Genomic DNA, 12692 nt, shown 5'->3' on the forward strand with positions numbered 1-12692 from the left:
TTGTTTATGTAAGTAAGACCTCTTATGTGCGACAATTGAAATTTGTCATTAACCCTGAATGACCTAAAAATAGCAATTCCAGTAAATACTAACCTTTTTTTTTTCCTATTCCTATTCAGAGCACTAAACAAAACAAAACAAAACAAAACAAAAAAACAAAAAAAGAGGCTATTCAAATTAAAGCAATCCTCTACTCATATTTTTACATCCGTTCTATCTCTTTTGCCATCCTTCTCAACTTCCACCAAGTTCACAAATATAGAGAACTCTTATCCTCAGTTTCTAAGCCAATGCCTGATAATATTAGGTGCTAAGGTGCTTTAACTCTGTCATCCTACTAAGAAATGAATTCTGTTAATCACAGAATCTTGAAGTTTAAAGGATTCTTAGTGATCTCCTCATCCAATTGATTGTTTTACAGATGAGAAAGCTGAGGCCCCCTAAATGTGCAGTGACTTCCCAAGGTGGCACTACTAAAGAGAAAAAGACCTAGAACCCAGTTTCCCTGTGACCAGTTCGATGTACATGACATGACACCAGCCAGCCTCCATAGGCGGAGGCCAGAGTCCTCCTTTAGACCTTGGCATAAAACATCGGATAAAAGTGAAGAAACAAAAGTACAATGCACGCCAACCCTCCTCTGTTGTTTTACCCACCTCCCTGACCACAGACCTACATCCACCATATACAGACACAAAGAGTCACCATAAATGACTGGGGTTTCGACCTTTTAGTCTGAGCTAAAAGAAGGGATAACATTTGCAAAATAAAGTTTGCTGGAGTGTCAAAAATAAAAATAAAAAAAGAACCAGGGAGTGACTTAGGCTTTAGTGAGAAGGCTGTCCATTGAGTTCTTAGTTTGAAGTCAAAATTTTCAGCCCATGACAGTGGCTTGAAGGTCAATCTAGGTGAATAACAATCTTATCAAAAAAAAATACCATATTGATCCCAATCCACGTGGATGGACCTTTCACGTTTATTATCCATGTTCTTAAATCCTGTAGCATATCAGGAATTAACATAGGAGGGAGCTGAATAAATATTTCTATCCTATTCTTTATATAAAATCTACACTTTGAAATGAATTATTAACCTAACAATATTTATATTGTAGTAAAAATATAAATTACATTAGTAAAGTGGTTCTTAGTATATAGTTTTCTTATTTTAGTTCTGCTCTTCTCTTAAAATAAATAGACTCATAGACCTGTAGAATGAGTCTCCAAATCAGTAATTATTGGGGCTTCAGTCTTGTCCTATGACAACCTTAATTAGTGACATTTCAGTACAGTTATAGCACAGCAGTGATTGTACTTGTAATCCACTTGATATAGCATGTTTATAAAATAATTACTAGAAGGTAAACTTATCTGAAGGTCCTGTGTGATTTCTACAAGTGTCTTATTTGATAGACCTTGTCACTAGATATTTTAAGAGAAAAAAATTGTGGAAGGATATACTGAGGGGAAAAACAGAAAAGGACAAGTCTGTTTCTGAAGACTGGGTAGTAATGCCACTACCATTTCCTGGGAATGCCTCTGAAACCCTGGAGCTAAGCCATGCAAAAGGCTGAAGGCCTCTAACTCATATTTAACACTTCACTAATGACTGACTTGTTAAATCACTGGAAGAATTCTCATTTAAAAATATTTCACCTGGAAACCATTTAAAGACTTCCAAAGCAAGAACGAATAGCGTCCCTTTTGCAAGGGCCTGATTATTGTTGATGAAATGCTTGTATTGAGGACCCAAAGGCTCTTCTGGGTGCTGTGGTTGTGCACTTCCTCCCCCTGCTGGACTCTTTAAGAACTGTTCAAGTGTGTCCAGCAACTCTCAATAGAGCGGGCTTTGGGAGAAGAAAAGTGGGTCCTAGCCCACTTAATTCTGTGGATTAGAAGTATTTCCATCTGTAACATGACATAAATATCACAGTGAGCAAACATGTGGATCTCATGCTCTGAAATGGTATTTCAACTTCTATGAAGTTTTCACGTTTCTCTTAAATGATGAAAGGATAATCTTATTGAAAGGAAATTAGCATAGTCCTTCCCCCCATTAAATCCATAACAGAAAATTCAGTGTTTATTTTGGCTCTAGTTTTTATTTCAGGCACTCTTTCTCATAAGCCACATTTTCAACCTAATTTAAAATGATAATGATAATAATCATTCTTTGTTAATCATTGTTTTAAACTCTGAAAATTAAGTGATGGTGTTCAAAAATAATTTTTTTTAACTTAGTAAATGAGGGGCTCATTGCTTTTAAACTGACAGATTTTGATTTTTCTATAAATGCTTTACATTAACAATTATCATAAATGTGAAACAAAAAACCATTTTATGTTCTCCTGGAAGTTACCCTTTATTGAAAGGTCATTCACAGTGAAGTTTCTGATATGCTGCTAAAATTCTCCCATTGATACAATGTGCCTTTGAATTTCAGGGATTCTGCCTCCAGGCTGTGGAGATATTAATTTAAAATATTACGCAAAATATGGGATTCTTCTCCAAACCCATGCTAATGTAATTATCACCCTGGTTGATGCCCTAGCACATTTGCAGTGGGTGGGATTTTTCCTTTTTTGATAGGCATTATTTTAACCTAGTGGTTATACTTTTTCTTTGCTATGTTAGGAAAGTGACAAAAACCACACACACAGAAATAGCAGCATAATAATTCTTGGCATTTCTCTGACAGGTTTATTCTGAGTTCCTCTAAGTGTTCTTATCTCATTATCCTTCAAGATAGTTCCGCCAAGTGGCAGGCGTAATTATTTGCATTTTGCAGATGGGAAAACTGAGGCTATGCCTTTGCTGTAAAGTGGAATATATGATTCATGGAATTGTCCAGATAATTCTACTCACAGATTCTAGAGTTGAAATGTTTGTGCAACAAAAGCAGAAAACAATTGAGAAGTCTTTGTTAATAGAATTAGTGCCTTAGTGAAATGCTTCTGCCGGTCAGAGCAAAGACGACCTACTGACTCTCTCCTTGATTTATTTCATTATATTGGAAATACAGAGTAAGTAGAACAGGGAGGTGCTAGCACAAATACTGCCTAACGATCAGAAACCAGACTATTACATAAGTTTATCACACACCTTGGTGAAAGATTTGTCAGTGTTTAGTGGAAACCCTATCTGTATAACCATAGCAAAATGTATTTATCCTGTTGAATTCAGCAAGCCACTGTTGAACACATAGTCTGTTCTGGGTTCCAAAGCCAGGAGGGGCATACAACGGAGTTCAGAACAAGGCAAAAACCAAATATAATGCAAAGCGTGAAGGGCTACCTTAGGGAATGGGCAAAGCGATTTGAGAATGAGGAAGCAAGAGACAATGTTATTTGGCCATCGGATGTGCAGTAGGTGGTGGCGACGAAGGATATGGAGAAAGAAAGACTTTCCAAAGGAGGAGAAATTTGCTTAGGACTTTGAAAGGAAAATTTTACCAGTGCGGGAAGAGCATCCCAGGCAGGGGGAACAGCACAGATTGGGAAGAGTGTACTTGAGGAATAACAAGTTGTCCGTTGTAGCTCAGTGTAAAGTACTGAAGGGGCTGTGTTTGGGGCAGGGGTGGGGGTGGGTGGTGGGAGAGAGTGGGGTGAAAAGGCAGAGATGGGGCTTAGAAAGAAGATCAGGACCAGAATCTGCCACTGAGTAAGACAGCCACACATTGCAAAAATTACGTGTTTCTGATATTCATATCACTTTTAGGCCACATAGAGAGAGATGCTCATCAAATTACTCTGGTTGAGCATTTCAGGCACATCCTGAACTGAAGCCAAAGGACGGTTCCAGTCCTAGCCCAGTGTAGCTGTAGCAGCTGCTGTTGATGATTTGCAACCCAGTGACATTCAGGTGTGTCCAGGAAAGGAAAGTGCTCCAAGAAAGCCCATCCACATTGGAATGCGAGAGAATAACATGGAATTTTTATAGGGATAATTTTGAATCCAGCCATGGTTGACTTTGAAATCATTCACAAGGACTTTAATAACTTTTAGGAAGAAATTGCTCCCAACACACTCTCACTGGTGGCTGAGAACATTCACCCAATTGACTGTTTACCACGTGCCCCATAGACGTAGACAGACATGAACGCTGCCCTCCAGAGCTTACAGTGGAAGAGGAGAGGTGGATTTCAATAAATAGCCATAGAAATATATAATTAAAAATTTTTATGAGTATAATGAATGAAAAAGTAAAGAGTTCAGTACGGTTTAAAATAGGAAACTGATTTAACTGGCAATGTGAAGGTAGGTGAAAGAACAATTGAACAGTTTTTTAAAGAAGCAACATATACCTCGGGACCTGGAAAATGAAGAGTGGGGTAATGATGATTTTAGGCAGCGGGGAGAGCTTGTGAGGAAGCCCAAAAGTAGGACAAAAGTGTGATGAGTTCATTTCAAAGAAATGAAAGGCTAATCTGTCTGGAGCTTGGTGCATGGGGGCCGGGGGAGGGGTATAGGATGAGCTGGGGAGATAGGCAAGAGACTAGACCATGGGAACCTTTATCCTAAAAGCAATGAGAAGGCAATGAATCATTTCCAGCAGAGAAGTGAACAGACCTGTATTGGGGAAGGTTTACTCTGCCAGCAGAATGGAGAATGGACTAAAGCGGGGGACGAGAATGGAGGCAGGAAGACCAGTTAGGATGTTACTGCATAGCCGATCCCAGATCATAAAATGGTGATCAGGCCATGAGAAGTGGCAGTGAAGATGGACCAACAGACAAACACAAGATGCATTTTAGAAGCAGAACTGCTTTGTCTTATTGGTGAGTTGGACCAGGGAATTTCACAAGGGAAAGTGGTGTCAGGGAGAACTTTCAGTTTAGGCTAGAGCTACGACATCAATGGTGATGTCCGTCTAGCATTTCCTGAGGTGGAGAAACAGATGCCATGGAAAAGGTCAACGCTTGGACATGTTCAATTTGAGATGCTTGTGAGAAATCCAAGTAGGAAGGCCAGATAAGCAGTTAGATGGAAAAACCTGGAGCTCAGAGGAGCTATCTGGGCAGGATACATAAATTTGGAAGCCTTGAGCTTGTAGATAGTATTTAAATCCTAAACTGAATGATACCATGGAGTGAATGATATACCAGAAGAAAAGTATAGAGTAGATGAAAAGGAACCAGACTGAGCCCTGAGAAACTCTAGTCTATAGAGGTAGAGTGTGTGTGTGTGTGTGTGTGTGTGTGTGTGTGTGTGTGTGTGTATGTGTGTGTCTGTGTTTGCATATGTGTCTGTGTCTGTGTTATCAGAAAATCCAAGAGAAAAGAGTGGTTTATTACAGAGAGAGTAGACAAGTGCTAAATGTTACCATGACTCAGGATGGAAGGATTCTTACTGATTGCAGAAATACAGAGTTCTTTGATGACATGCAGTTTGAGTGGAGAGGTGAAAATGAAAGCCGAATTGGAGAGGACTGAAGAATAAATGGGGTCAAGGAAGTGCAAATTTATGTGTAGGTAACTTTCCAGAAGTTTGATTGTGAAGAAGTTTAGAAGCATAGGGCTGGAGAAAGATGGGATGTCATGAGGTGTTTGTGTGTGTGTTTTCAGTTGGATATATTAGCACATGTTTGCGGAAGAATCCAGGAGTGGCCCAGTTAAATAGCCTCTTTTCCTGACTAGTTAATGTTGGCCTGATCAAAACGCAGATCAAGCAAAAAGTCTCCCTCAGGTGTGAACAGTTCAGCAGAGAGAATAAGGACCTACACATCTCAGATTCTTCACCCAGTATCTCAGAAGGCAGTTCTAAAACCCTAAGTGGGTACACCTACCTTCATTAAAGACTACTTCTCTGGCACCCATATGACACCCAATCTTCAGTTATCTAAATCCTTACATTACCTTGATTTTCACTCTAAGGAGCTGAACCAGAAGTAGATAACTCCTTTCAATACCATTCTTATTTCAGGATTCCACAACATATGTTATATTCATGGTCAGTTTTCTGATTCAAGTACATTAATAAGACCACCCACAGGTAAGGCAGCTATTCCCAAGGAAGGGCTGAAATCCCCCCTCCCTCCCCCTCTCCTTCCCACCCTCTCACTTACCCACCTAGACACCAAAAACCCCTAGCCCTGGTCCTATCCCAGCCCCAGTTCTGTGCTGTTTTGCCTCTGCAGTGTTTAGATTTTATTGCTAGCCACCGCTCCTTTGTCATAATGAATCTCATAACAGAAAATAGGTCACACACACATCCGGTCATCCCGTCACGGGAACCTCAGTCTTCCTACGTTGAGGGCTTTCAAGCAGTAATCTAAAATTCACCTGACCTGCAACCCTTTGATTTAGAGGATACGGAATCTTAATTATTGTTTTTATTTTCATATTGCTATTGACACAAAACATTTTACAATCAAACAAGCAAACTTTTAATTCAATAAGGTCAGTGTGATTTAGTGAATACAAAACCTGACCTGGATTTAGGAACAGAATTCTATTTCTAGCCTTAGCCTTGACTCCCACGATGCATGACCTTGGAGTAGTTACTATGCCTCAGATTTTTCATCTGTAAAATACCCACTTCCTACCTTGGAGGATGAACTTGAGAATGTCTGTAAGATACTGTGAGGTCTTAGAGGAAGGTGACTGCTGCATCATCACATGTCATTCTTACTAGAATCACGTCAATGGAGATGAATCAAAAGTGTGAAAAGTAATGAATAATATTGGCTTAAAATAAGTCAGATATATTTGTGTCCACACTGAACATGTGAATGACTCTAAAAGACTGTGTTAACTAACCCTACTTATTTCTGGTTGTGCTTCAATCTCACTTTGAATGTTAACTCTAAACCGCTAACCTGTTTCTTTCCCTTTATTCACTTTTTCCCACCTACCATTGCATGACATGCAGGGTCAGTTTTGTGCATGACACCCGCTACCAGTATTGGTAGGTTCCAACCTTTTTTTATTTGTCTTTTATATTATGTACAATACCTTCACTTGATTGAGATTTATCTCAAAGATCGTAGAAATGCTGTAGGAACTGGTAGATCTGAAGGCTTATTTGGCTTTAGAGTTAATGTATAGGTTTCAAAATGTACTTGTATACTGAAGACAATGACCATCTTAATGTGACTAGAACAACCACTGCAAGACATAAAACCACAAGTACGAGTCTGCTTTTTAATGATCTGTATTTTGTTTCTCTTTATAGTTTATATGGTTTAGCATAAGAAAAAAAAAAAGCTTACTTTATCAGAGAGGCAGGCTAATTTCATCAATGTTTTAAAGTTTCATGTGGTGTGCCTTTATCTCCTCTTTGCTGTGTGTTAGAGTTATCAGAGTTTCCCAGAAGTATTTATTTTAAAAAATTATAAATGGATGTATTTTGAAAACAAATGTCTCAACTGCCTTGCTTTATTATCCTTTTTAATTTTGTGTTGATTTATTTGTGATGAGTATTTGTACCTTACCATTCCCTTAGATGTTAAGTTTTAATAGTACATACATAAGCTATCCCCACACATTCCAATGCCTTGGTACAAAAGTCTGTCTTAAGGACATATGGATTAGTTCCACTTAGAGTAAAGAAAAATAAACATTGGCAAAATTTGTCTGGCTGTTTCACAGTGACTGTGTTAGAATTTACATCAAGGCCATGATTTCTGCTCTACTGTTTATTGACCCAAATAAACCACAATCCCCAGTAATTCCAGTTCAAATAGGCAGGCCCAAATCGACCCAAAAAATTCAATTTAACTGCAGTTAATTCCAAGAAAATTCTAACCCAAATTAGGCCTACATTATCGAGGCTTTGATGTTTTAGAATGATGATTAAAAGTGAATATTGCGTAGTCTTACTTCATTTGGACATTACAGTTTCACGTTTTTGGGAGCACCGTTTATTACAGGCACTGTAGACTCTGACTTGGGAACGATCTAGTGCTGGAGGTAAAAGGGTTTATAAATACATCAACCAAAGTAATCTGCTTTGGCCTTTCTGGGAATCACTGATGATGTTTTAAAACTTCCTTTAATTGTACTTGTAATAAGCTATTTTCCCTTTTTTTTTATTTCTCTCCCATATGCTTCCTTGCTTTGCATTGTGATTGCATGCCATCTGCTGGTTTAACCCATGATGGCTTGCTGCTCTGATATTCACCATATGCCAAAATGCCACTTCTGTTACCGTAACGCTACACCCTCCTGTTCATTGCTCCCATGGTCCCCCTCCTGAAAGTACCCATGATGCACAGCGCTACGTCAGCCACTGTCTCTGCGGCAACAGCTCCTGCAACAAGTGCCCCCTTCGCAGCAGCAGCCACAGCCAATCAGGTTTGCTCCTTTTAAAGCTTTTCTTTCACAAATCCCAAACTCTAAATGAGTGCTGATAGTTTAAAAAAAAAAAAAAAAAAAAATTCTCAGGGAGAATTTTTTTTTTTTCATGTTTATCCATCAGATTTTATTTTATTTTATTTTTTGATTAGTTTATGGCCAGCATTTGTGGACAGGTTGCACTTATTTAGAGTTAACATTTACTGCAAATAATGATGTAGCTGTGTTTCGTGTTGCGCTGTTCGTTTCCGTACCTAATATCGTGTGATTAACCTGACAGGCTTACATTCCTTTCAGGGCAGCATTACGCATCCAGGGCTTTGTGAGTTGCCACAGAAAAATCAGAAAAGCTCACCTGGGAGTGCTTCAGAACTGGCTGTATTTGGATTCAGTTCATTCAGAGACCCTATTATCTGTTGTGGAGGAAAAGAAAACTCTCCTCTTAGAAAAGTCTCCCCTTTTCCCTTAGTGTCAAATTTGAGGTCTGAATGATTCTTGTTAACATTTCATCTGGGTCCTATGTGCTCCCAAACTCGCTTGGTTCCCAAGTGAGAGACAAACGGTCCTGGAAGAAGAGTACCAGGCCACTGAGTTCACAAAGGCTGGATATAACTGATTAGGGGCGTGTAATTCTTTTGGTTTAACGCATGTGCCAATGAGACCTCGGATGGACTCTTTCTCAGGGAGGGCCAGTTGGCTGTTTCCTGGGGTCACAGGCTGACTGTAACCCTAACTCCAGCCAACCAACTTGCAAACATGTGCTTCTGGTCCCAGGAGAGGAGTAAAAGCACAAACTCTCACGTGCCCGGAAAAACACTTGATTGCGCATGCTCTCCCTTCACAGAAGAGCCATTCTGGTTTTGCTGTGAGTGTAGTGGGGTTTTTTTCGTTTTGTTTTGTTTTGATTTTTGTTTTAATTATATCAACTGTACTGATAAAAGATGACAAGACATATAGGAGGAGGTGGAGGGAAGGTCCCAGCTAAAGGGATAAATTGGAAAAAAATCATGTCTGGGCATAAACAGCAGATTCCAAACTACATTCTGCAGGCGGGAAGGACTGAGTCACACTTCTTTCCCAGTTCTAGTGAATAAGTGATTCCAGAGCTATAGGTTTCATTGCTGAAAAGATAGGTGTGAGTGCACTTGTATGAAGGAATAAAAGTAAAATCCTGTGAGCTCCTCCTGTGGCCTCTGAATTGTGATAAAGCAGAAAAGAGCGAGGAGGGAGGGAGGAGAGGCCAAGCGGACCCTCAGAGGCAATACCAACTACTGACAATGCTTTAGCTTCACTCGCCACCTCAACATGCCAGCTTCCCTCTAAGGAGAGCCAACTCAGCTTCCAAACAGATAGAACAAAGAACAGCAAATCACTTTCTTAGCTGAGAAGATTTTTTTAAATGATGGGATGGCAGAAGGGAGAGACAGTGTGCGTCCTTCCATCATTAGGTTCAAAGCACCTCTTTTCACATGGTCATTCTTAGTAGGGAAACTGGAAAGGTTTCTTTTATGTCTAAGTCCTGTCTTCCTGAACCATGTTTTTGCGATCTTTGGCAGAAGTTTTATATAAAGTCCCTTCATCAGAAAATAAGTTTCAAGTGTAATAGAGTGTTCGTTACAATGGAATGTAACATACTTTACGGCAAGTTAAGCACTTCTAATACAGACAGCTCTTTCCTGGGAATGGAAAGGAAGTCAAGATAAAGAACTATTTTGGAGTTTTAGGATAAGTCCCTTTATTATGATAAATTCTTGATCATGTATCATAAATATTTTTCCAGCCTAATGATTCTTTGGCTCCATTTAGTAGAAAAAACTGAGATTGCATACGTATGCGTAGGTTTATGTATGTGTGTAGGGGAAGCGTAACTATTCAGAAGCTAAAGTATATCACTTTCCAGCGGAGTGTGATTGGTAAAGGAACTAACAAGTTAACTTCAATTAAATCCAAAGAAGTATAATTACAGGAGTACCTGACAGTAGCTTCAAGAATCCTAGGTTCTGCATTTTGCAGTTTATCAGGTGTAACCGTTGCTGGACTGCACTTCGGTGATGACTCTTGATGAAGGTCTGCTTGCACATGAACACAACAGAAAAAGAAACAGTAGTAAACATAAATTTTCAGATATGATATTCTTAATGTATTTTCAACAAGTTTCAAAGAGCAAAGCAGCTACAAAAGAACTTGGAAATTCTTTTAGTGCCCAAGAGTTCAGAATTCAGAGAGATTTCTGATGACTGTGAAATGACAAGTTTTCATCTTATTAAGATTTCGCCCTTTAAACTCACACTGAATCATGTCCATGTGAACTACATGTCGTTTAAACAAACTGAATCTGTTTCCTCACTTGTAAAAGGAAGATTAGAACTAGATGGCCTCCGAGGTCCCTTCCAGCTCTAAGATTCAACAAATCTATGGTTCCTTAGCTGCTGTGCTAAGCCCAAAGCATGAGATTATAAAGGTAAACACAAACAGAGTAGGAAGTGGTGCTAATGATTTCACAGTTCAGTGCATGGTACGCATCCTCTCTTCTTTCCCTTCATTGAGCCGTCTGTCTTTTTTTTTTTTATAGATAAATATATACATATATATTTATTACTTTACTAACATGGATGTATGTTTAAACACACATCAAATATATATATTGAGCCATCTGTCTTTAACACAAAATGCGGTAGGGTTTTGACAGTTTTTTAGTTCATTTGATCAATTTAGCCTGTCAGTTCAAATAGTTCAAATCTCATAAGTATTTGTAATAAGATACAAGTCATTCAGAGAAGAAAGAACATAGATCGAAACATCCCATGACAGCTCCTCCGGCCCAGGTTTCCTTCACATGTTACCCCAGGGTGAGGCAAGTTGAACCAGCAATAAGTCTATAAATTCTACCCTCAGGGCTTAATCAAGGTGCCAGCAATGAAAGTTTTAACTGAACTTAGACTTGCAGTTTGAAATTAAATGACGACAAGATCCAAACACTTTTGGGAAACAGAAAATTAGTTTTTGGTTATTTAACTCTGGGAGTAGATATATAAACAAAAATACAATGAACAAATTTACCAACAGCTATCTCCTGTTTCAATTAAGGTCTTTGGGCCTCAATATACAAGTTATACCTAATAATAATGATATTATTATTAACAAATTACTTATAGATACAAGATACTACTCTAAATGGTTTCTCTCTTATATAATACATTACATATTTTTATATATCATATCATATATATCATATGAGAAAGAATACATATGTATAGGATACACTCAATCCTTTCTACAGTGTTATAAATATTACTGTCATCCCCATTTTATAGACGGTAAAACTGAAACCAAGGTTAACTATCTTAGCCAAAGTTAAACATCTAATAAATGGTCTTGCTGGAATTTAAACCCAGGCAGTTTGATCCCAGAGGCCTTGCTCTTAACCACCATGCTACACTGCCTCTCTCTATAATTATAAATGAACGGAAGTCACTTCTTCCACAGGTAAAACTGTCTTTAAAGTGAAACTCAATAGCAGCAAGCTCTGTTGCTTTAGGGAAAAATGAAGGAGTTCTGCTAATGCAGCTCAGACTGAGGTGAATTCTAAGCTGGGGAGACGAACTGAATCTGAGCAGAGCTTCAAGCTAGTTATGTAATAGCCAGGTCACATTTAGAAACCATATACATAGTTGATATATATTAATTATGATATAGAACTATTTATTAAGAGTCTATGTTATATTATACCCAGTGAGTAGACTGAAAATTATGAATAATTTCTGTACAAGTAAGATGAGAACTAAGACGAGAAATGAAAAGGAATTAGTCTTTAGTCCTGGTGAAGCAGATTCATGGGCTTCTTTTGTGTGAATCATGGCCCTGGACTTTACTCCCAGCCTCTGCCACTCATCTCACAAGTAGCATCGTAACGAGGGAAATCAGAAATGAAAACCCAGGTACTATATAAGTCAGTCAATTTCAGTCCGCTAACAGAAGGTCAGGATGTATACATCTATAGATGCCTATATTGAAGCCGATTTAATCTTAGAGTGTACAGTCAGCAGCTTAGCATATGGATTATCTAGTTTTTTTCCCATTATAAGAAATTTTATTTAATAAAATGAGAGTGCAGATTGAAATCCCTCTAACTTGAATTATTATGGTACTCTATCCTGTCATTGCTTTATTATTTTTTTTACTTCAAAAATACATTCTATTTCAAAAGGGGAGAAAATAATTTCCTAGTAAATATATTTTAAATCTTAGTTTCTTCATTTATATACAGAGATTATTCAACTTACCTGATAACATCCTTGAAGGCCCAATTGAAATACAATTTATATTCTGAGTCTTTCCCTGAACCCCTGCAGCTAGAATTTCTTTTTTCTATCCTCTGAATTCCACAAGGACTCTTCTGC

General features: G+C 38.4%; 1 protein-coding gene across 5 annotated transcripts in view; it reads left to right on the forward strand.

Annotated features, from left to right (window-relative positions):
- Window positions 1–12692, forward strand: part of MBNL2 (muscleblind like splicing regulator 2) — a 158579-nt gene that overhangs the window by 124576 nt on the left and 21311 nt on the right. For 2 of the 5 annotated variants that reach the window (XM_068526876.1, XM_068526878.1), the window contains one exon: window positions 8198–8292. The exons of 2 other annotated variants lie outside the window; for them this stretch is intronic. In XM_068526876.1, coding sequence (XP_068382977.1) covers window positions 8198–8292 — 95 coding nt within the window. Of the gene's footprint in view, window positions 1–421; window positions 1065–8197; window positions 8293–12692 lie in introns of those variants that run through there. One more of the 5 variants, XM_068526879.1, reaches the window with a different exon arrangement.

This window comes from Eschrichtius robustus, chromosome 18 (genome assembly GCF_028021215.1).
Source record: "Eschrichtius robustus isolate mEscRob2 chromosome 18, mEscRob2.pri, whole genome shotgun sequence".
In the NCBI taxonomy this organism is placed as follows: Eukaryota; Metazoa; Chordata; class Mammalia; order Artiodactyla; family Eschrichtiidae; genus Eschrichtius; species Eschrichtius robustus.